The following is a 24,774-nucleotide window of genomic DNA, read 5'->3' as shown; positions in this document are numbered from 1 at the left end:
TGGGCGAGGAGGGGGATTGACAAGGAAAGAGCATGAGGGAACTTCCCAGGGTGATGGAAAAGTTCTCTGGGTTGGCAGAGGCAACATGTACATTTGTCAAAACTCATCAAACACTTACAAAGGGTGACGTGTGTGTGTGTGTGTGTGTGTGTGTGTGTAGTCAAAATTGTGTGGCTGCAGAATTGCTTCTACATCTTTCTCCAGCAGCACTGACTTTGGAGGCCCTTAATTGTTTCTTTGGAATAGGTTAATCAAGAGAAAGAAGTCCAGTACATAAAATGTCTAGTGAGTTTTGGTTTTACTCCCTCATTCAACCAGGGGCCAGATATTAGGCCTATGTTTTTTTTGTTTTTTGTTTTTTTATTCTCCTCTGAAGATTAACCCAAGAGCTGACTTCCTTTGAGTTGTCATTCTTCTTCAAGATTCCTTATTTGGGTGTTTCTGACAACCCACAGAAATCCATCTCAGATCTGAGGCAGCCCCGTGACAATGCACCCATGTCGTTATTGGACGGGGTGGCAACGGAGGCCACCGCCTCAGTCCTTTGCTCTGTCATGCCCAGCCGTGTGGGTGGTCACACGGAATACCAGCCTGACCCTGTGCTGATCTTAGCACCCTCATGGCTCACCTTGGCAAGCGGGGGCAGTAAGAACTCTTAGCCTCCCAACCTGTTGACAAGCCCCTCCCTGTTGCCAAGTCACCACCCAGCTGGCTTTATGACGGCTTATTGCCAGTGCTTCTCAAGATCGGTATAATTATACTGAAAGTTTTGTATTTGCCTATTTTTAAGACCAATGCCTTAGGCAAAACAGAAGGCTCTCCCTTGTTGGGAGGTGCAGCCAGGCTCCCTTTCCTTTCAACAGTGCCAAGTGGAGCTATTTTAACTGCTGGGGTAGTGAAAACATAATCTCAAAATTGTAACAAAGCAAGCAGTAACAAATGTATAGGTTTATGCTGACTACAAACAGTGGGCCAATGCTATCGGTAAAAGTTAGCGCCCACCCCCCAGAAAGGAACAAGCAACATATCTGACACCAGCTAGATAGAAAATTAAATAAATCTACAGAATTGTTTTCGTCTTCCTGCCTTTTAGCTAGAAAGCGCTAGAACCTGTAAGGACATACCAGGATCTTCAAAAGTTTCTTTGGCCTCTCGCTGTACAGATACGACCGAGGTCGGCAAAGGTTGGTGGGTGGGGAAAAGATAAGGCATTTTTTTCCCCAAAGTTACCAGAAACCACAGTTGCCAGCTTGTTAAGGAATTTTGAGTCGATCAAAAACTCCAGATTAAAAGGTCCCTGGTTAAGTACACCTTTTCCTCCTGCATCCTGCCCGGCTTTTCACCCCAGCTCAAACAGACTGGTAGACTTCCTATGAGGCTGGTGTTTGCATTTCATGCGCGGCAGAACAGCCATTAGCAAGGACACCAAAGCTTTATGTGGCAAATAACATTTCTTTCAACTCCCTTCAAAACAAGACCCAAGTACACGACCAGAGAACCACCAGATGGAGCTCAGGAAGCCAGGCCTTGACCCCCCCCGAACACGGGGTTGCAGTGGAGCGGACAGCCCTGAGGCCCAGGGCACTGCACCTGCCCCCACAGACCAGCCGGGTCCTTGAGCACGAGCTTAAAGCCCTGGCCGCTCCCTTTGTCCTGCTGGGAACAGGCACGTGGCCCCGAACCAGAGCCCAGACAGGGCCATCTGCGTAGCAAGTAACTGAAAGAAAGAGCTTCAGGGGCAGCCGCTTTTGCAATTACAGAAAACACCCGAGTGCCCGAGCCTCCGACTCTTTTTTTTTTTTTTTTATATGAAGTTTATTGACAAATTGGTTTCCATACAACACCCAGTGCTCATCCCAAAAGGTGCCCTCCTCAATACCCATCACCCACCCGCCCCTCCCTCCCACCCCCCATCAACCCTCAGTTTGTTCTCAGTTTTTAACAGTCTCTTATGCTTTGGCTCTCTCCCACTCTAACGTCCTTTTTTTTTTTTTTTTTTTTTCCTTCCCCTCCCCCATGGGTTCCTGTTAAGTTTCTCAGGATCCACATAAGAGTGAAACCATATGGTATCTGTCTTTCTCTGTATGGCTTATTTCACTTAGCATCACACTCTCGTTCCATCCACGTTGCTACAAAAGGCCATATTTCATTTTTTCTCATTGCCACGTAGTATTCCATTGTGTATATAAACCACAATTTCTTTATCCATTCATCAGTTGATGGACATTTAGGCTCTTTCCATAATTTGGCTATTGTTGAGAGTGCTGCTATGAACATTGGGGTACAAGTGCCCCTATGCATCAGTACTCCTGTATCCCTTGGGTAGATTCCTAGCAGTGCTATTCTTGAATGGAGATCGGGCAAGGCTAGTGTCTGTGGACCTCCTCGGGAGGAGCCGCGGGGCCCGGCCTTCCTCCGTGAGCGTGCGTGGCTTTGTCGTTACAGAAACGTCTCCACCTGTGAGGTGTCCTCCTCGCAGGCCATCAGCTCCCCTCAGCGGTCCAAGCGCGTCAAGGAGAACACGCCTCCGCGCTGCGCCCTGGTGCACAGCAGTCCCGCCTGCAGCTCCTCCGTCACGTGCGGGTGGGGCGACGGGGCGTCCAGCACCACCAGGGAGCGGCAGCGGCAGACGATCGTCATTCCCGACACCCCCAGCCCCACGGTCAGCGTCATCACCATCAGCAGCGACACGGACGAGGAGGAGGAACAGAAGCATGCGCCCACCAGGTGAGGCTGTGCCACCTTCGGACGCGCGGGAGGGAGCAGGGCGGGGGCGCGCCGGGTCCTCCGTGGGCCCGGGCCGCTGTCCATCGTCAGACGTGATGAGCTCTGGCTCCTGGCCCCCAAGTTTTGGTCTTGCCGTGTCCTAGAGTCCTGAAGTGATGTCAAGGGACCATCAAACAGAGTTTCCATAATTGTTCAATGCCAAAACAATCCGGAATCACTTTGGTCTCGAAAAATGGTTCTAGTCTCCATACGTTTGGGCGACTTGAGACCAATTGTGCACAACGCCAGTGTATCTCAAGTCCTGTGTGAGCTTAAACATCTCTGCCTTGGGCTGTTGAATTTGTTCCCAGTTGGTCAGGATATTTCTCTAGCATCGCCTTGGCTCTCTCGGAATTCGAAATCATTGTCCAATTAATCAGAAATTTCTCTGTGTCTGATTAACCCAATCTTTCAAGCTGCCAGTTGGCTCTTCACCCAGAGAGCGTTACTGTTTATTCCAAAGTAGTAAGAACTCCTTTTATGCTCTGTCTGTATGCCTCCTGGGAAGGGGAAAGGAATATTTATTATATTTGCAAGACTATTAACCCTGGCACCAAAGCCTCTTTTCCTACATTTTCCAGCCAGACTTCAGCAGGGTGCGGTTTGTACTTGGGTTGCCTGATGAGCCCCTGGAGCTAGCCCCTCCAGAACAGTTAGTCCCCTGGCCTTCTGCATCCCCAGGGGCCTCCGGGCCTCGTAGAGCCCAAAGGCTCACAACCCCAACTCCGACCCGCTGGCCTCTCCCGCTGGGACCAAGAGTCGGGGACGGGAGGAGGCCTGTCACCGCCGAGCCCAGCGCTTCTGGTCAGCACATACACCGCTCCCTGATGCGAACGAAGCTTAACATTCACAATTCGGCCCCGGTTATTCATTCCTGATTGGTGCAATGTAACTAATTAGTAATCACCAGTCTTCTTGATTAAATAATACATTCCCACACTTGAGATCATTACCAAATGTACAGATAGACTAATTAAAACAGTCTCACTATAGCTGTTCCAGTCCAGGCTCTCCCCTTCCTGTCTTCATAATGAACTCTATTTTGTTTTGTTATCTCATGATAGACCTAGTACATGTCCCATTCCAGTATCCTCTTTCCCCTCTTAACGTCTCAGCGTGGCCTTCAGTGTGTCTCAGAAGAGAATATAGTGGAACACTTCTGGGGCGGGGGAGGGGGGCACTGGGGGATGCCGTGGGGGGTGGGCTGCACTGGGGAGACCGGACGCAGTGTTTCACTCCCCACCTGCCTGTTCCGGGACTGGCCTCGGTTTCCCTTTTTGATAACAGCCCCCAAGTTGAGTCAATACTCTGTCCTCCCCAGCGCCTCGTGCCCCGCAGCCCAGGAATGTCGTGGGCTCAGGTGGTCCCATCACAAAGAGAAAGGTTTTTCCCAGCCCGGAGCGGTCTGTCCACACGTTTATAGCATTGGCCATAAAACGGGCCAAGCAGCCCCCACACAGCCCTTTGCTACAACTGGGAAAAAGAAAAAGCAATTTAAAAATCTGACAATCAACTAGATTGGACTATCGTTTTTGAAGTATGAGATTCGAACTGACACAGAATCTCAACATACGTGCTCAGGAGAGAATTGAATAGTGTGTCTAAGGAAAAGCAGGATGAGAGAGCCGTCTCTCCACCAATCAGACGGCTGCCAGGGCTGAGCACAGCGCCAAGCCAAAGCACAGACTGCTTCCGCGGTGGTCCCCAAAGCCCCAGAAAGAAACAGAACTGAAATTCTTGGCAGCGTGCAAGGACCTTGTTGTAAATCAGCTGAGACCTAGGGGAGGGCGTGGAAGGAGACCGTGGCAGGTGCACGCGTGAGGAACAACCACCAGTAGTGACGGTGGCCTACCGAGCATTGGAGCTTCATAAAATGAAAAATGCAGGGGACTGCCTGGGACGTTACACCACATGGGGAAAGCTGCAGAGTGAGGCCAGAGAGGAATCGGGAAGGGTTCCAACGGTCGGCAGTTGTGACAGGAAGCTCGCAGAATGAGGGGATGGGTGTTTTCTGGAGAGATCAAATGACTGTTGCCTTGAAAAAGTGTCTCAAAAAAAAAAAAAAAAAAAGAAAAAGTGTCTCAAGACCCAAGAAGACAGGACAGTGTATTTGAGTCTGAGTAGGATAAAACAGAACCCCATAGCTGTTTTATTTATAGACAAACCACTGGATAATGTGATCACATTATTGTGACTGTGTTTTGGAGTGAGAGAAAAACGGAGAGGAAATATGATTACTCGTTCTTAAAAATCAGAATTACCATAAAATTTAACACAGTAAATATTTATTGTCCCCACCAGTGTGAGAGATCATGCTAGGAACTGCAGGTGTTACATAAATAAGGTAGACAGTCTCTGTCCTCAGGAGGTTTGCAGGGTAAGGAGCAAGATAAGACACGTACAAATCATAACACAAAACGGAGTATCAGTCCCGTAAAAACTAGCAGAGTGCTGTGGACATTCAAAGGGAAAATAGCTTGAGAAAATAGCAGGAACAGCGGACTTTCTGGGGTCAAAGGTCCAAAGGGTGTAGAAAGAGAGGGGGTGAGATCGCAGATTCCAGGAGGTCAGTGGCAGGCAGGGAAGCTGGGGCCTCAGAGGTGGGCTCGTAGGATCCAGAGCGCAGAGGGGCCACAGATCAGAGACAAAGCAGAGGCAGGGACGACAGGGATTTCCGAATGGAAAGGGGATTCGAGGGTCTCCCCTTCAATGGAGGTGGTCGACTTCAGGAAATACTAAGGAGCTCACGGGAGAGCACCAGTCTTGGGAAAACAAGGATGTACCCCCAAGGGCAGCCCCTCGGGGAGCCTCTCGGCCTCCCTCCAGCTAGAAGCTTTTCTTGCCTGTCCGTGTTCCCATTTGAACACTCAAGATTTCCCTGCTCGTTCCCAAACCTGATTTCTCCTGTGCTGTGAGCGTCTCGATCCTGAACTGCTGTGTTCCCGACCTCGTTTCCTGTTTGCTACTCACCCCAGGACCAGCCCTGGGACTCTGTCTAAAATGCTGATTGCTTCCCCTAATGTGACTCCGCCCCCGTACAGCAGCCAGAGGGTGAGGGGGCCGATGACGCTCACAGAGACGGCGATCATGGTGGCACATGGAAGCCCTTCCACCACCGGTGTCTTTTAGAGCCGGTACGAGGCACACGGTGGCGAACCCACAATGTTAGGCCTATTTGAGGGTGTCACCAAGTCTCTGGGACCAGAGGACATCGCCTAGAATTTTTAGGGGAACGCAAGGCAAAGTCACTATTCCAGACCCCCGTATTTGACGCTGTTAGTTGCCAGAGCAGACGGATGGTCACCAGCTCCTACCTGTGAGGAAGGTTCCAGAGCACGAGGTGCAGGCTGGGAGTGAGCCGATTAAAGGGGAGGGAAATCATGACACACATTTACTGAGTGTTCCCATTTGCACTGTCCTGTGTGTCTTTCAGTAGAGTATACAAGGCAAGTAGTTCTACTCCACTCGATAGATGAGGAAGCCAGGACCCAGGAAGGATAAGTGACTCCCCCCGATTGATGACGTTTCTGAGGAGCGCAATTGGAATTCGGGTCCCGTGCCGTGGAAGACACGGCCGTCTCGGGTTACTGGCAAAAATAACTGATTTCTCTCTGGTTATGAACTTGACCAATGTGAACTCTGTCCTGCCCCCTCCTCTGACCACCCCCACGCGGTCATGCCCGCTGTGTGCAGGGCAGCAGCCCAAGGCTATGGGGGGTCCAGAGTCTGTCCACCGAGCCCCGACTGGGTACCCGGTGTCAGTCACAGTGCTGAGCTCCAGCAGCAAGAAGGGCAGAGGTCAGCTCTTCTGATTCTTCGAGAAGACGTTTTAAAGTGAGGGGACCGACAAAGACCCGGCAGCCTGCTTTTTCTCAACGAGTGGCTGCTGGACTAGGGGGCTCCTGGGGCACGGCTGGAGAATTGTTGTAAAGATAGAAAGCACACCAATCTGCAGTTTTTCTGGGTGCCCTGAGAGGAAGTCATAGAACCAGTCTTATTTTAATCATTTATAAATGATTTTGATTAGAGGAACATTTGACTGTATGTGCTGAATAAGCCATCTTCTCTCCCTTGAAATCTCCTTGAACGAAGTTTATTGGTGCATATCTTATTATTCAGACTCTTTGCTAACCTTGCCTTGTGCTGAAACTGCCCTTTAGAGGCCGTATCACACAGGCTTCAGTCATGAGGATAGTTTTTTTTAAGTTTATTTTTATTTATTTTGAGAGAGAGAGGGAGAGACGGAATCCCAAGCAGGCTCCTCACTGTCCGTGTGGAGCCCGATGCGGGGCTCGATTCACAAACTGCGAGATCATGACCTGAGCCCGAGTCAAGAGTCGGACGTTTAACTGACTGAGCCACCCAGGCGCCCCACGAGGGTAGATTTTAAAATGTGTGACCAGAGTGGCTCATGTCGACTGATCAGCTAGAAACCATTCCTTCATGTATTCCTTCATTCGGTTACCGGGATATTTCTGGTAGACAGGTTTCATCTCCTGAGGTCAGCAGGGCTCTGTGACGTCCTGCATCCCTTTGTGCGTGTAGGTGGCCGCTCCAGAGTATTACCACCAGTATCACCAAAATAAAAATTTTAAGAAAGTTGCTTCATTAACATCACTCAGTATTTCAGATAGGGATCACTCTTAAAATGTTTTTATAAAAAATATTTGACCCTAAATGTTCTTCTTTCCACTAAATTGCAATTCTGGACCCGTAACTGCAGACAAAAGGCGTAGTCAGGACACCGATAAGCTGCTGCTCAAAAGAGTTTGGCCTGAAAGACTGACGTGTCCTTGGCAGAGGGGAACACCCACACTCAGGTGTTACCAGCCAGGCGGAGCCACCCCGAGGTGGACCCCACGTCCTTGGCCACCTGCAGCCATACCACTCCTCTACTCGTGCTCCTGGTTTGTGAGCCTCAGAGAAGAGACCGGAACCCAACATGTGGCATCATGAGAAGGGGCTGTGTTGTTTTGCAGTTTTGTTTTGTTTTTTAATATGGAATTTATTGTCAAATTGGTTTCCATGCAACACCCAGGGCTCATCCCAACAGGCGCCCTCCTCAAATTTTGCAGTTTTAAGTTGCAACGCAGCCCCAGGTTGGAGGAGTTCTCAGTCATCCGACTCCTTTCAGGAGACAGAAAGGTGTCTTGTCAAGCTGACCTCAACGCATCATCTCTACATCCTCTTCTGTGCCTTCACAACACCCCCGCGGGTTGAGTAGTGTGGCCAATGGGCTGCCTTTTACGAAAGGGCAGCATCTTGAAGAAGGGACCTTCCACCCGACCATTCCCAGCAGCCTGTCCTAACACTGCAGCCTGTGACCAGGCCATCACTGACCCATGGCAGCTTCCACAGGCCAGAGGGAAGAGGGGCGGGACAGTGCTGGGTGTCACACGGGCAGAGTGGTGTTTGATGGCTGGATTGTAGAAGGAAGTGGAAGGAGAAGGAACACCATGCTTGTACTGTGTGTGGTGTGGTGAGGACCGGACCCGTGGCTCATCCACACCTTGCTTGCTTCTGATTTCTCAGGAAGGTGGTCTTGCAAGACTGTCTTCCTGCTGGTGTATGTGCGTGCGTGCGTGTGTGTGTGTGTGTGTGTGTGTGTGTGTGTGTCTGGTAAGAGAGAGACCTACACATAGATATAAACATGTAAATAGGGTGCCTGGGTGGCTCAGTCAGTTGAGCATCCGACATCAGCTCAGGTCATGATCTCTCAGTTCATGAGTTCAAGCCCCGCATTGGGCCCTGTGCTGTCAGCTCAGAGCCTGGAGCCTGCTTCAGATTCTGAGTCTCCCTCTCTCTGCCCCTTCCCCACTCATGCTGTGTCTCTCTCTGTCTCTCAAAAAATGAACAAGCGTTAAAAAAATTTTTTTTCAATTTAAAAAAAAAAAAATTTTTTTTTCAAACATGTAAATAATATAACTTGAACATATGTGCCAAATTTAAAATGTAGGGTTTTTTTTTTTTTGTTCTCACTGATGACTTCAAATTGAGAGCTAAGAAATATATCACAAGGAGCACATTAGCCTGGAAGTATCAGCTTCTGGTCCCTGTCCTCACAAGGGCAGATTAAATGTACTCAGCCGTGTATTTCTAACTGGGTGGAGGGGGCATGGGAACAGGACAGCGAGCCACACGCATCCCCGTGAAAGTGGCAGCACCAGCAGCCCTCCTCTCCATCAGCTGAGACGCCTGTCAGTGTGAAGGACTCCATGCCCTGTGCTTAGATGTCCCGTGCTTAGAGAAGAACACTGTCACCGGAACCACAAAGAGGAGTTACAGTCAGTTTACATTTTCAGGGCTTGTGGGTAGGAAAGGTGGGGTAAAAGGGAATGGCATAGTGACAAAATGAGAGCATGCTCACGATAACTCAATAGCAAAAAAACTAAACGTGACTACAAAATGGGCTAAGAACTTGAATAGATGTTTTTTTAAGCTTATTTATTTTGAGAGAGAGAGCGTGTGCGTGCTTGAGAGGGCGAGGGGCAGAGAGGGAGAGAGAAAATCCCAAGCAGACTGCATGCTATCACCATAGAGCCCAATGCAGGGCTTGATCCCACAAACCATAAGATCATGACCTGAGCCAAAATCAAGAGTCAGATGCTTAACCGACTGAGCCCCCCGGGCGCCCTTGAGTAGTTATTTCTTAAGTGGCCAGCTTTATGAAAAAAATGCTTAACATCACTAACGATCAGGGAAACACAAATCAAACCACAACCAAGTATCACCTTACACCTATCAGAATAGCTGTCATCAAAAGAACAGAAGAGAAGTATGGGCAAGGCTATGGGGAGATTGTAGCCCTTGCACACTGTTGGTGGGAACACAGTGTAAACAGGCAGCTGCTATGAGAAACAGTGTTGAGGTTCCTCCAAAAAATTAACAACAGAGCTACCATTGATCCAGCAATCTCACTTCTAAGCATTTATCCAAAAGAGCGGGATCAGGATCTTGAAGAGACATCTGCACACTCCCATGTCCATTGCTACATTACTCACAACAGCCAAGAGGTGGAAACAGCCTGAGTGTCCATCATATGGGCAGACAGATGAGGGGTAAAGAAAACACGGCAGGTACATACAATGGAATGCTGTTCAGCCCGAAAAAGAAGGAAATTCTACAATGAGCAAAAAACCTCTTAACACAAGGTTCCTAAAAATAGTCAACTCGTAGACTTAAGCAGAGGAATCTCTGTTGCCAGCGGCTCTGAGTTGAGCCAGATGAACGAGCTTCAGAGATGCGCTGTGCTACCGACCCTGTGGCCATAGTCAACCACGTGGTACTGTGTACTTAAAATCTGATCGAGAGGGTGGATCCCATGTTAAGTATTGTTAGAGTCAGAATTGGAATGTTCTTTACTGCATGGTCTTGCTGTGAGGATCAGAGATCGATGTCTGAAGTACTTCGAACAGCCGCCGCGCATCCTATAAACGCTGCCTATGACTATTAATCAGTGTTGTAAGAGACGCCCGGTTTTTATCACATACGGCATTGACTGTAGAATCGGGGCGGTGAAGTACGTCATGGAAAGTTTGTTAGTGGAGATGAGTCTTGACCCTGGTCTCGAAGGATGAGGTTGACTGAGATTGGCAAACGGAAATCAGAGACACGCTCCAGATAGGGGCCTACAGGGAGGAGTCACAGGCTAGCATCTGCTCCTCCAGCAAGGTTTCCAACTTCGGGGCTGATTTCTGTGGCTCCTAGCCCTTCGTTTCTTGTCATCGTTTAAAAATGATGAACGGGGTGCCTGGGTGGTGCAGTCGGTTAAGCGTCCAACTTCAGCCGGGTCACGATCTCGCGGTCCATGAGTTCGAGCCCCGCGTCGGGCTCTGGGCTGATGGCTCGGAGCCTGGAGCCTGTTTCCGATTCTGTGTCTCCCTCTCTCTCTGCCCCTCCCCCGTTCATGCTCGGTCTCTCTCTGTCCCAAAAATAAATAAAAAACGTTGAAAAAAAAATTAAAAAAAAAATGATGAACATCAGCTATCGCCATCACAACACAATGCAGTGGTGGAATTCTGGAAGCTCTGCTCTTCTTTCGGAAGTGATGTTCTGCCGAGGCCACTTAAGCATAGATTTCTCATTCTACGCCCGATTCTCAATTCATGATGAGATTGATAAACGATCAGTAATAATTAGACACTAGTGGAATGAATCCCGATAGAATCAGTATAAATGAGTCTAAAGAATCCATAGTAATAAATGTCACATGGGTGCTCATTGTTAAAGTGACTCATTGAAATAACTGCTTCCCATTCGTTGTCGAATCTGCATAGTGTATTCAGTTAGAGCACAGATCTTTAACGGTAGAGGAGAGTAAAAACAGAGCTGTCAAAACTGATTCACCTTTTCCAAACCGGTCAGAGGCAAATCCAAAAAGGTAGGTAAGTTAGCCCTGGACTGTGTCGACCTATTTGCTCATCAGGCAGAGGGACTTGTCAACTCTGAAAACAAAGGATGAGACCCATGAACCGTTCATAGAGATCTTATCCCACACTCCTTGGTGGATATCAAGGCTCTGACGTGCGGGACCCTCAGCCTCTGGCGGAAAGGCTCCCTCCCCAGGGGGTTTCCGTCAGGAGCCAGCCCTAAATTCTCCCAGGTCTTCCAGACTAAGCTGTCCGCTGCTATAAGACCTTTGCCAGCAACTCATTCTTCTTCGGTAATAAGAAGCCCACTGATCTGCCAAGTGGCCCGTTGTGTGTTTAGATTCTGACTCACGCTGAGGTGAAGCTGCTCCACAATTTATATTGAAAAGTGAGAATTTAAATACATCCAATTTGAATTTTATTCCAGTTTGGCTGAAATTACTGGTGTGCGTGTGTTTGCTTGTTTTCTAAACTACCCAGAACCTGAGAAAGATCTGGTCAGCAGAAACTGGCCATGTCTGGGTCTACATAGAAGGTACACTTACTAAAGAGATTTATTTCCTCTCCGAATTAGGAGTAAACCAAATCCTATTTTAAATGCCTTCAATAATACATTTTTGTGGGGCCCTCACAATGGATCCCTTCATGCCACTTTCCCTGGTGGATTTCAGAGCAAGTTGGAAGTGGAGGGATGCCCAGGGTCGTGCTAATATCAGGCCACTGTCCAGGTGATGAATGGACAGTGGAGCCAGGACCAGAGCGAACACCAGCCCCCGAGACACATTTGGAAGCCAGGCTCTGTTCTTCATGTGGGGTTCATCACCCACGGACTGTGCACCTGCAGCAGGACACGTCTGCGTCTGGCGAGGTGACCCGATGAGCCGCCGTGTTTGTGCGTCAGTTATGCACAACTGACGGTGGCGGAAGCTGAGTGAAGGACAGGGCAGCACAAGTCCCTGCGTCCCCTCAGGAACCGGGAGCACTTTGTGATGGCGTGTGCGTGGTATGGGAAGGGGGGGTTCCTTTAGTAACATCTTAATACACAGCAGACCATGCACAGGCAGTTGTTTCCATCATCCGCTCCCTCCCCCCGACCACAGAAAACGGCTTCAAGTCTTGTCTTTTTTTTTTTTTAAATAATCCTTATTTTTGAGAGAGAGAGAGAGAGAGAGAGAGAGAGACACGGAGTGTGACGGGGGAGGGGCGAGGAGAGAGGGAGATGCAGAATCTGAAGCAGGCTCCAGGGTCCCAGCCGTCAGCACAGAGCCCGACGCAGGGCTCAAACGAACTCATGAACTGTGAGATCATGACCTGAGCCGAGGTTGGACGCCCAACCGACTGAGGCACCCAGGCGCCCCTTCCTTTCTAAGGCAACGCTCCCTCCTCATTCCACAACCTCAGGGACTTTTTCCTGGTTCCCCACTTTCTAGGTTTTGCGCCAGGTCTCGGTGCCCTCCACCTGCTTCCACCCTCCCTCCCCCCTCCCCACTAATCCCATTTGCTTTGTTGTCTCTCAGGTATAGAATTCAGTGACATTAAGTACGATCACAATGTGTGCAACCCCACAATGTGTGCAACCGTCAGCACCATTTCCAGAATTTTGTCATCACCCCAAACAGAAACTCTGTACCCATTAAGTAAGAACTCCCCATTCCTCCCTTCCCTAACCCCTGGTAACCTTGAATCTACTTTCTCTATGAATTTGGTTATTCCAAGTACCTTATGTAAGTGGAGTCATACAATATTTTTCCTTTTGTATCTGGCTTCTTTCCCTTAGCATGTTTCCAGGGGTCATCTATATCGTAGCATGCGTTGGGACTCTGTTGGTCTTTATGGCTAATATTCCACGGTGTGGATGTACCAAATTTTGCTCGTGCATTCATCCGTTAATGGACACCTAGGCTATTTCCACCTTTTGGCTGGTGTGTATAATGCTACTGTGAACACTGGCAAATGAATTTCTGTTCGAGTCCTGGCTTTCGGTTCCTTTGCGTATATAGCCAGGAGTGGAATTGCTGGGTCCTGTGGTAATTCTGCGTTTAGCTTTGTGAGGGGCAAGCATGTGGATTTTTTGCATTTCAACTGTTATAAGTGGGAAGTGTCGGTCTTTATTAATTAAAATGTATCTTATCAAAGTTAACGTGAAGAGCCGTAAATATATGCAGTCAATTCATTCCTCGCCTCCTTTTGAGTTCTTAACAATTACCATCTGTACGACTCATTTGACAGTTCATCACAGAAGGCTTTGTGACATCCATTATTCTCTTTAACCGATTATTTTAAAGCTTTTACTGTTTAACTTGTCATGTTTTTACACAGTCCCCCACTGAAATTGTAATCACCTCCAGGGCAGAGGCATGTATTATATTTCTTTGTACAGGAATTCCCCATGGCACCTACCCCAGATCTCCAAGATCTCTGACTAATGAGTTTTAATTTCTTTCATATCAATCTTCACAGACTAGAAACTTCTCCGTTGAGTCCATACTTTGATAGAAATCACTTTGCCTAGATCTGTTCTTGCAAACCTGTTTTCACATGTTAAATGAGGCAGCACAACAGTAACGATCCTGACGGCTAACCTCTGCTTACTATGTGTCGTAAGCCATTCACAGCACATCTGTGGGTTTTCTCACTTCTCAACATAAGCCTGTATGCGTAAGTGCTGCCGTTATCCACATTTGACTGATGATGAGACAGTCACTCAGAGGCTGAGCAGCTAGCTGCCCACAGCCACACGCCCGGCACACGCCGAAGGTAGGCCCCTGGCCGCAGGGCCCGTGTTCTTACCCACAGACACTGTTAGGAAGGGACATTTCTACCCTGAACCAAGAAGGACACAACGTGCAGCCACTAGAAGAATTATTCAGCCCAGATGTCAGTAGCGTCAGGCCTTGGGGCGCAGGGGCTCAGACCTTCCGTGGGCTCACCTCTCAGCCCTCCGGCCTTTTGTAGGCTACCTGCCTCGTGTCCTTCCACTTAGTTTCTTTCTGCCCGGCTGCCCGGGGTGCTTGAGCTCGTCCACTTCTCTGCTGCCCTTAGGGTGGCAGAGATCTATCTTGGAAAGAGTCTGGCCCGTGACTGACCGTGTGACCTTGGGCGAGACACCTCAAGGGGTTGTGGTTCCATTAGGCACTCCATAAATAGCAGCTTCTTCTCTTAGCAGATCAGTTGGAAACTGACCGTCTTACTTGGGGTGATCGATATTTCTTAAAAATAGATGATCAGTATATAAAAATAGATGGAATCCATTTTTACAACCTTCACAACAAGCAACAAATTCCACATCCATCATCCCACCAGCCCATCCTGGAGGCAGACGGAATTGGTTCCCCTAGTAGCCCCGCATGCATAAATATCTCAGGACAGAAAATGTGTGCTGGCCAAGAGCCCTCCAAGGCTGGTTCCTCCCCGTCAGCAAAGAAAGAAGTTTCAGATACAGGAGAGTCCAGGCAACTCTTTTGTAGGCATCATCCCCACGGGAGCCCTTCTGACCTCACTAGGCACAGTGTCGTCCCCTCCCTTGTCCTGGGCCCTGGCGGGAGGGAAGCTACAGGAGGGCCAGCCCTCCCCTGAGAAGGGGACTCTCAGATGTCCTGGTGGCCTTTGCCACAAAGTCATCCCACGTAATACCGCACAGCAAAGAGGTGGCTGAGAGTGTCACGGCCAGCTCCCGACTTCTGTCTCTCGGCATGTCAGAGCTGCGTCGTGTGGTCAGCCTCCTCAGACCCTCCCTCTTTATCCGCCCCTCTGTCGCATCCTGCTCCCTCTTGAACACCTTGCTCCCTGCCTCAGTTTGCGGGGTGTCCCAGGCCCCGAGCCTAAGCTGATGGTGCCCCGCTCCCAGCGATGTCCTCCCAAACCGGGGCCTCGGGGTGCCAGGGTCTTGCTGGGCTCTCTCTACTTGCTGAGATGTCCCCTTCTGGTGGCTCAGGGGGTGTTTCCACACAGCTCTGGGCTACAGGCACCTCCCCTGCAGTTCTGCTTAGCTCTGCTGTGGGAAGGGCGTTGGGGGGAAGTCCAGGCCCACCTGGAAGCTTCTCTTCCAGATTCCAGAAGTGCCTGTGGGCCCAGCTCCAGCCCCTTTCTCATGTCTTCACATGTCCGCTTGCTGCCGGTTGGACAGGTGACACTTGTGTGCCCACCCTCCCCGTTCCTACCCCCTCTCCTGCCCCGCTCCCCAGCCCTATCCCAGAGCACAGAGAGGGGCTTGTCCCACAGGCCAGTTCTGGAACGCCGGCTGGTGTCTCACTTCACAGCTTTCTCGTGGTTCTGATTTCTCCCTTTCCATTTTCAGCACTGTCTCCAAGCAGAGAAAAAACGTCATCAGTTGCGTCACGGTCCACGACTCTCCCTACTCCGACTCCTCCAGCAACACCAGCCCCTACTCCGTGCAGCACCGCACTGGGCACCACGCCAACACCTTTGACACCAAGGGGAGCCTGGAGAATCACTGCACTGGGAACCCCCGGACTATCATCGTGCCACCCCTAAAAACCCAGGCCAGCGAAGTGTTGGTGGAATGTGATAGCCTGGGGCCAGGTAACTTGGGGCCAGGGCAGGCCGGGAACCTCTCTCTGCACACTGCTTTGCCCGTTTTCCTGCTATTGGCAATCGTGTTGTGTGAGGCTGATAAGCACCGGGTTATGGTCGATCCTCCCCCCGAGGGTCTCGCTCAGGCAGCCAGGGTAGGATTCTGCTCACCATCACTTTGCATAAGCAGCGTTTTCAGTTTTCAGTTCTATAATTAATACCTTGCAACCTTTACGGTGGCTCTCCCTTTGACTAGGTTGATAAGGATGAAACAAAAGCCACCCGGTTCCTTATCCACGGGTCAGCGATGACCCCTGTTTTAGGGAGTTCCTGACTGACTTTTAGCAGGAAGAAGCCCTAGTGGTAGAGCAGCTTCCTGGGTGGAAAGAACTTTCTCTGAGTCTTGGCAGGTGAGGATGACGGAGGTTCGGCTCGGCATCGCCTCGGGGCTCACTGTTGGGAGGAGAGGTCGTGGCTGGCCGGTGTGTTTGTTTGCTCACACGGTGCTTGAGAAAAAAGGAGTCCTTCCATCCCCTGGAGGCTCGCCCTGACAAGTGCACTCTAGAATAAAGACCAAGATGGGGCGCCTGGGTGGCGCAGTCGGTTAAGCGTCCGACTTCAGCCAGGTCACGATCTCGCGGTCCGTGAGTTCGAGCCCCGCGTCGGGCTCTGGGCTGATGGCTCGGAGCCTGGAGCCTGTTTCCGATTCTGTGTCTCCCTCTCTCTCTGCCCCTCCCCCGTTCATGCTCTGTCTCTCTCTGTCCCAAAAATAAATAAACGTTGAAAAAAAAAAAAATTTTTTTAGAATAAAGACCAAGAGCGTAACCTTCCAAGGAAACTTAGTGGCTCTGCCCACGTTTAGTGACATCTCTTCAGTGACTCCCTTGTTGACGCTCACCAGTGGCAGAATTCGGGGAACAAACCAAAAGCCATCCGCTTCCCCGCCACAGACCGTCACCAGCCCATCCAAGGCAGCACCTTCACGAAAGCACTGTTTAGAAGGACAGAGGAACAAACTGCCAAAAAAAAGACCTTGCTTAGATTCAGGGAGCTATTGGGGCCCCTGGCTGGCCCAGTCAGTTAAGCGTCCAACTTTGGCTCGGGTCGCTGTCTTGTGGTTTGAGTTTGAGCCTCTGTCTCCCTCTCTCTGCCCCTCCTCCCCCATTCATTTTCTTGTTCTCTCTCTCTCTCTCTCTCTCTGTCTCTCTCACACACACACACACACACACAAAATAGACATTTTCTTTAAAAAAAAAAAAAAAAAAAAGATTCAGGGAGCTATTCACCAGGAAGGACACCCATCTGTGTCACCTGCTGCAGGAGACCTTGGAACCTTCTTGGGGCGGTCGCCACGTGTGAGGCCCACTAGTCATGGGCCACTCTGGTTCTGCCCCTGAGAGGGAAGAGCAGAATTGAGGATGGGGTCCTTGGGAACTTTCCCAGCCCAGCACCATAGGCCGGCCCGCATAGTGTGGGACACAGGATATCTCTCTTCCAGAACCCTCTTTCTCTCCCAGGCAAGGGTTTTAGTAGTAACCTTGGCAGAAAGCAACACTCTCTAGGACCAAAGGAACCCGTAAGACAGTCAAAGTGGTTTGCCCAGGAGAGAGGACTCCTCAGAGCAGCGGCCCTCATACTGTGCTGCTCATATAACCCTTCAATGTTTAAAACGATATCCATCGCATGTTTTTAAGTTCACATCCTGGCAAAGATATCACTTCTGTCACGTTGTGTATGTCGCGTCATTACTGAAGTACTTTAAATGTTTGTTAAGACCTTGGAGCTGCACAGTCAACTCCCCCGGTCCCGGCATCCCGCCTTACCCCCTAGTGAGCAACTACTCCTCCTCTACCAGGCAGCCAAAGCCGCTGTCACCTCTGTCACACCTTCCCCGTGACCACCGCCTCACTTCCGAATTTTATTTCGTGAATGGATGGATAGGGTGGGGAGTTTACAAAAGCGTCTGCAGCCTGAATAAGGTAAGGCTGGACAGCCTTCCGTGTTTCTTACTGCACAAGGCTTGGCTTTGATATCTGGGGACTATCTGCCCCTCAGGAGCTGGTCAGGCTTTGCATGCCTGGAGGCAACACACCATATTAACTTTCCGGAAGGAATAGGAGAAAACTGTGGATGTGAGAGAGAAGGTGGGAAAGGAAAACCAGTAGATGTTAGTGCTGGTAAATCCGTTCAGGAAAAGATACATTTGCAAATTGGGAATCTGGAAATTGACCCCTTAAGTCTTTATCGCCATGGACCCTCAAGCCCTCAGGTAGCCCTACACACACCGGCTTAAGACTGCAGCTTTTGAGAGGCCACCTGGCTGGCTCAGTCAGTAGAGCATGCGACTCTGGATCTCAGGGTTGGGAGTTCAAGCCCCATGTTGGGATTACTTAAAAAAAAACAAAATCTGCAAAACAAAACAAAAAAAGATGCAGCCTGTGGTGCACACGGTTTAGTGGGAAGGGCTTTCCTGCTTAATCAGCAGGTCTCAAGACTGTGTTGTTGAAACCCTTAAGGAAGCCCGGCCCTTTTATTGAACAGGAAGAGGAGATAGTCCTTCCTCATCTGCAATCCAAAAAACTCTGAACACCAAATTTTAACTTTATAGCAAACTCATTGGTGGTGAAACCTGGCCTGAGTCAACGAGGGGCCGTGCACAGTCTCTTTGTCGTAGTCATTTGTGCCCCTTAGTGAAATATCCCTGTGTTTTGGAGCGAGAATCTTCACGTCTTTGATTACAAAGTGGTGCCCAAGACCCTGCTGGGGGTAACCTAATGCATTGAACCTTTCTAAAACCTAAACTTCTGCATTTCAAAAATGAATGTGTGGCCCCAGGGATTTCAGATCAGGGATTGAGACCTGCAACCATGAGACAGTGATTTTTGTTACTCTGTTATATACTCTGTTGTATACCCCTGTTCTGAGACATCCCAGGGGGACTCTGTCACAGTAATGATCCCTTTAAAAGATGGATAATGGCTCAAGACGGATCTTCTTGAGGTCATCTACGAATTCATTTGTTTTTAAAGGTGGCTGGTGCTAAATGTTTCTTGGCCTTTTAAAACGAGATGAAGGATGCATGAGAGAGCGGCCAGATTTCCGCAGGTTGGAAATCTTCCAGCATGGGGGCACCTGGGTGGCTCAGTCAGTTAAGCGTCTAACTTCAGCTCAGGTCATGATCTCGCAGTTCGTGAGTTCAAGCCCTGCATCAGGCCCTCTGCTGGCAGTGCTGAGCCTGTTTCAAATCCTCTGTGCCCCCTCTCTCTCTGCCCCTCCCCTACCCTCACGCGTGCACGCGCGTGTGCACACACATACACTCTCTCTCTCTCAAAAATAAACATAAGGAAAGAAAGAAAGATGTTTAAAAAAAAAAAAGAAAGAAAGAAATCTTCCAGCTTGGAGCTTTGTCAGGCTTTGATGCTGGTGCCATTCCATGGGAGGTGACAAAATTTTGAGGAGAGTTACTGAAACTTTAAGACCACCTGGTCCAACCCCTGGTGGAGACGAGTGAAGAGGCTGAGGGCCAGCTTTGCCAGTGTAACAGCAGTTGTGTGTCTTGAGAAGCCACCAAGGCAAGAGAGGACAGCTCTGTGGAGCCGCATTTCACGCCTTTCGGGTTACATTAACCGGTTCCATCCTCGGCCCATCGCGCTCTGTGCCTGCGGGCGGCGGGGCGGCTCAGAGGTCTTACCCCACTGTCTTTCCACAAGGACTGTGTGCTGTCTGAACAGCTGAGAGTCTCTGAGGGATATTTCCCACCAAAAAAAAAAAAAAAAAAAAAAGATTGGAGCGGGGGAGGTCATTCCCCGCGGTAACACTACTGGTTCTAAAGCAACCAGTGCTGCTGTCTCCGGGGAACCCCATGGTCTAACTTTCCACTGCGAAGAGAGATTTATTTTCCCCTGTGGGGACATGCTGCAGAGTCTTTCTAGTGACAGGTAAGAGGCAAGAAGGAACTTCATTCCGGTGCCTGCTTGTCCCCAGCCTGTGGTGTTGAGAAATACCTAGGCTCAGAAAAATCCGAACGGCGGCCTTCTTCAGCTTCCTGGTGCCCAGGTGGCCCACAGAGGCCAAGGTGTGAACAGGTTGTAGCCAGCCAGGTGTTCCCTGGGCTCAAGTCACAACAGATGCTGTGCAGACCGCAGTCCGTTTTCTCACAGAACGTACCCCTCCTGTGGTTCTGAGCTCAGGAAGGAGCCCTGGGGATTTCTCACATAACCTTCCCAGGTCTCTTGGGTTAGTTAAGGCTCCTTTGGAAGGCAGCTGAGTGAACTCTATACTTATGCCGTCAGACCCATGATGTATTGGAAGGAATTAAGAGAGCTGAGGCAAAGTTCAACAACTACATCCCAGGCTGGGCAGGAGCCAGAACTCCTAAGACCTGGGCCGTTGGAGGCCCAACGCCTGCTTTCTGGAGCACTGCCTCAGCCTGACCCGGTGACTCCCAGGCTTGCAGCTTCCCATTTCCAGGAGACAGGATTTGGTTGTCCCGGCTTGGAGGAGACACCTGTTCCTTGAGCGTCAGCTTTAGCCAGGAGACAAGGCTCAATAAGAAAGATATTAACAATAGCTAATGCATTTAAGAGCTTAACACATGACAGACACTAAGCGTTCTATGTACATTAACTCATATGAACCTCATGACCACCCTATAGAGTTACCATTATTCTCCCAGTTTTCCGGATGCGAAAATGGAAGCACCGAGAGATTAATTAAGTCAACCAAGGCCATGCGGCTGGACCTTGCAGGAGTCTGGCTCCCCATCTTAATGTCTTGGTCCCTCACAAGACCCCACCCCTTATCTGGAGGTCCCCTTCTCTGACCCAGCCCCCCGTTCCCTGTCCCCGCAGGGACTTCTAACTTCTAACCTCTTCACTGTAGACTCAAGCTACGGATAACTCGAGCTCAGGGTTTTCCTTCAAATATAATCACCACGCAGTGCCCGGAAAGTTGGAAGTAGGGACAGAGAGACAGCCTCCACCTCTGGGGCCCACACAGCAAGCACAGTTGTGGCCTGCTACTGACCAGCAAGGACTCTGGCCCCACCACAGTAGCACTGTGGCTGAGCAAAGGGGAGAAACCAGGCCCTGCCAATGGCCGACATTTGCGGCCGTCCTTCTCTTACCCTGCAGTGGGTCCCCCAAACCCCTCGACCCCCCAGGTTTTGGAAGGCCTTTGAGAGTCTGAATGGGTTTGGCTTTAGCATAGCTCCGTACGCCAGGGCCCGGCTGCCTCCTCTCCTGGGGCGCTTATTACTAATACAGATTCCCAGGCACCTCCCCATGGGGTTCTGATTCAGTGGGTGGGAGGAGAAGACCCACAGGTGCCAATGCACAGATCTGGGGGTCCCTGGTAGGACCCACCACCTCCCTCCCCAGTGAGGCAGCCCTCGCTCTCCGGGGTGGGGGTGGGGGTGGGGGGAGGGCGTTCTGCTGCCTGTGGGGCAGGGAGGCTCCTCGTGGACTTCAGTGCGCACCCCGTCTCCCATCCCCAAGTTGCCGGTGTCCCAAACCTTCACTCTTCATGTTTCTCTCCTTCAGCAGTTACTCGGTGTTCCCTCTTGCTGGCCCTAGCCATCTCCTCCTTGACTTTGGTTTCACCACCCTGAGATTTGTAATGGAATTGATCCAACCCAGTTACGGCAAGGGCCTGCCTGCTCCCTGGTGGATGCTTCATTCATACTTAGCATCTTCATTCATACCCGCCTAGTTCACACCAGCAACCATGAGTTGTTTTTCCCTCAGGACGTGTGTGGTCCTCTTTCTGAGGCTTGTTTATCCGTGCCCTGCTTATCTGTCACTGTGTCTCTGGATCTCAGCAGACAAGCCCCATGGGGCACGAAGAGCTACAGAGACCTCTCCTCCTTTCCTGCGTTACACTTTCCTTGTGCTTTTCCATGTCACCAGATGAGAATCCTAAAGTCCAGCAAGCTGGGATGGGCTCCTAACCCCTGGGGCGAGCCAAAGCCCAGCGGCCCGTCCAGACTCTGGGCAGACTCTTAACTGGGTCCAGGGGAGACGAGGCTGACTTTGATGGGCCAGTCTTGGGAACCCATTCCTTCCCGGAAGACCACCGTTGTTTCCTGGAGGGGCAGGGTCTTCTGGGCAGCGGAGGACGTGTGATCCCTCTGTGACCTGTCGCTCCTCCTCACACAGTCAACACTGGCCAGCACTCGTCCTACAAGTCCAAGTCCTCCAGCAACGTGACCTCCACCAGCGGTCACTCTTCAGGGAGCTCATCCGGAGCCATCGCCTACCGGCAACAGCGGCCGGGACCGCATTTCCAGCAGCAGCAGCCTCTCAATCTCAGCCAGGTGAGTGCCTCCTGATCCTGTCCCAGCAGCCAGCACGTCAGTGCCATCCCCTCCGTTCCCCAGCCCGGTAGCAGGTCACCGCTGGGGCCCCTCACCCCGCCCACAGAGCCCCAGCCCCCTCGCGGCAGGACGCATCCTGAGCGACCTCTGACTTCTTCCCGCCATGGGTTACCACTGGGGGAGCTGGTATGACTGGGTCACACAGAGCCAGCCCAAAGTAAAATGAGTTGTCCGATGTCACAAAGCACTTAGTGATGTGGTGCCAAAGCTTAACAACAGGATGGCCCACGTCTTGCCAGTTCAGCCTAGCGAAGGGTAAGCCACGGTGTCCTGACCCAGTCAGACCAGGATTCCAGGGAGATAGTCTGACGGAGTTGGGCTTGCTGTTCATTGCAGTGAGGGAGGCCAGACCACACCCAGAAAACCCCAAACCGAGGGCAAGAGAGGATTTGGAGAGGGTGGGTGGCGTTTAGGTGGAATTATAAATGAAGCAGGGTCTCCATGGACGGAGCCAGCCTGGGTGCAGAGGGTCTAGGTCAGGTCTGAATTGCAAAGTGGACCCAGGGGCCTGTTTCCTCAGACACCATGGAGGTGCAGTGAAGGGGGAGTTTGTGTTCAGAAACCCCTCATCCGAGGCGGTGCACTTGATAACCTGAGGCTGCGTCCCTGTGTCATCATGACTCAGGCTCTCTGGAAGAGATTTATACCAACATAACTTCAAACAACAGAGTTTCCAAGAGCCTAGGATTTTAGAGAACAGGATTTCACAGTGAGGGAGGAAGCACTTGTCACTCAAGGAGGGGCTCCTTTGACACTTCCTGGACCCATGTGCTCTGAGGAGACACAGTCTCCTGTTACCTTTTCAGCTGGCTTGATCTTACGGCCATTCTAGCCCCTTGTCAGTCCAGGCTAACGTGGCAAGGGGGACACCTGCTGTCACTCCAATGGCTCTGGCCTCCTCCCCTCTCCCTCCTCCCTCCTCCTCCTCCTCCGCCCTCCCCTCCTCCCTACCCCCACCTCTCTTTCCTCCCCTTCCTCTCTTACCCCTTCTCACTTCTCTCTCTTTCCCTCCCCCTCCCTCCCTACTTCCCCCCCCTTCTCCCCCTCCTCCCTTCCTCCCCCTTCTCCCTCCCACTTCTCCCTCTTCCTCCCCCGGCCCACCTCCCCCTCCTTCTCCCGCTCCCTCCTCCCCGCCCCCCTCCTCCCCCTCCCCTGCTCACCAACCCCCCCTCCTCCCCCTCCCTCCCGCACCGTCCTCCCCCTCCTCACTTTGCTCTCTTCCCCTCCTCTTCATCCTCCCCCTCCCCTCCTCTTCCTCCCCTTCCTCTCCTCCCACGTGTCTGGCCCCCAATGCAGCCCTCTCCTGGTGCTTCTCCTCCTCCAGGCTCAGCAGCACATCACCGCAGAGCGCGCCGGGAGCCACCGCCGGCAGCAGGCCTACATCACTCCCACGATGGCTCAGGCCCCGTACTCCTTCCCGCACAACAGCCCCAGCCACGGCACTGTGCACCCCCACCTGGCCGCAGCTGCCGCCGCAGCCCACCTCCCCACCCAGCCCCACCTCTACACCTACACGGCGCCCGCGGCCTTGGGCTCCACCGGCACCGTGGCCCATCTGGTGGCCTCCCAAGGCTCAGCACGGCACACCGTGCAGCACACTGCCTACCCGGCCAGCATCGTCCATCAGGTCCCCGTGAGCATGGGCCCCCGGGTCCTGCCCTCGCCCACCATCCACCCGAGTCAGTATCCAGCCCAGTTTGCCCACCAGACCTACATCAGCGCCTCTCCAGCCTCCACCGTCTACACTGGATACCCACTGAGCCCCGCCAAGGTCAACCAGTACCCTTACATATAAACACTGGAAGGGGAGGGGAGGGGAGGGAGGATGGCCAGAGGGGAGGAGGGAGGAGGGGTGACATGGGAGCCGGGCTTTTTATACTGAAGATGCGGCACACAAACAATGCAACGGGGCAGGGGGGGCAGGGGGCAGGGACAGACACAGATGAAACTTGAACTAGGAGGTGGGGGGACTTAGAGCAGAGAAGAGAACGTTTTTAAAAAGAAGGGATTGAGGAGGGGGAAATCTATGCTTTTTATTTTAAAAAAGAAAAAGAAAAAAAAGAAAACGTCAGTAACAAAAAACACAGCTCACGAACCCATTCTGCACCAAACTGGAAAGGAGAAGAAGAGAGCGACGGAAAATTCTGGAAATGGGGGGCCCCAGTTTTTGAAGAACTTTATCTATGAACTTCTCAAAGATTATTTTCATATGGCGGCAAGTGACATTTAAGAATTTGCTGTCAGGGACACCTGATGTGGAAATCCAATAGATTTTTAATTATGGAACATAAGAATTAGGGATTTTTCCAGAACTCTAAAGGGTCAGCAGCCCTCTAGAAGGTCAGGCCATGGCCTGAGGAGGCTGATATCTGGGGGTCGGTGTGGGGTTGGCAAAAGCCCAGTTCTGGCTCGTTTGTCAGGACTGGAGTGGGGGGTGGCCAGGGCTGGCAGAAGACCCCTTAGCAGAGGGCGCATTTTCTCTTCCTGAGCACTCTGGATAAATCCCTAAGCAGTGTTACTCCTCCGCTGTCATTAATAATGTGTGTTGCAAACTTTAGGGGTTTTTTTTCTTTCCTGAAGATTTATTTTCTCTTTGAATCAATCCCTAGTCACGTAGCATAGGGCTAGTGGTCGTCGCCGACACCCTAGTAGAATGTAGCAGTCTACACCCGTTTTCTACTTTGTGTTCAACTCCAATGATACCAATAGACTATTACTCAATGTAATTGCACA

At 51.1% G+C, this 24,774-nt stretch overlaps 1 protein-coding gene across 3 annotated transcripts in view; it reads left to right on the top strand.

The window, feature by feature from the left end:
- Positions 1-23,891, top strand: part of HIPK2 (homeodomain interacting protein kinase 2) — a 177,921-nt gene extending 154,030 nt beyond the window's left edge. For 2 of the 3 annotated variants that reach the window (XM_047095654.1, XM_047095655.1), the window contains exons 12-15: positions 2,446-2,727; positions 15,433-15,677; positions 21,824-21,981; positions 23,366-23,890. In XM_047095654.1, the coding sequence (XP_046951610.1) occupies positions 2,446-2,727; positions 15,433-15,677; positions 21,824-21,981; positions 23,366-23,836 (1,156 nt within the window). In that variant the 3' untranslated portion in view covers positions 23,837-23,890. Of the gene's footprint in view, positions 1-2,445; positions 2,728-15,432; positions 15,678-21,823; positions 21,982-23,365 lie in introns of all 3 variants that reach the window. The other variant, XM_047095656.1, reaches the window with a different exon arrangement.
- The last annotated feature ends 883 nt before the right edge of the window (positions 23,892-24,774 follow it).

This window comes from Lynx rufus, unplaced genomic scaffold, assembly GCF_022079265.1.
Source record: "Lynx rufus isolate CCGP_SWC_20201006 ecotype Redwood Valley unplaced genomic scaffold, mLynRuf1.p SCAF_4, whole genome shotgun sequence".
NCBI classification, from domain to species: Eukaryota; Metazoa; Chordata; class Mammalia; order Carnivora; family Felidae; genus Lynx; species Lynx rufus.
Note: the sequence above shows the minus strand (reverse complement) of the source record. Positions and strands in the feature narration are given on the sequence as shown.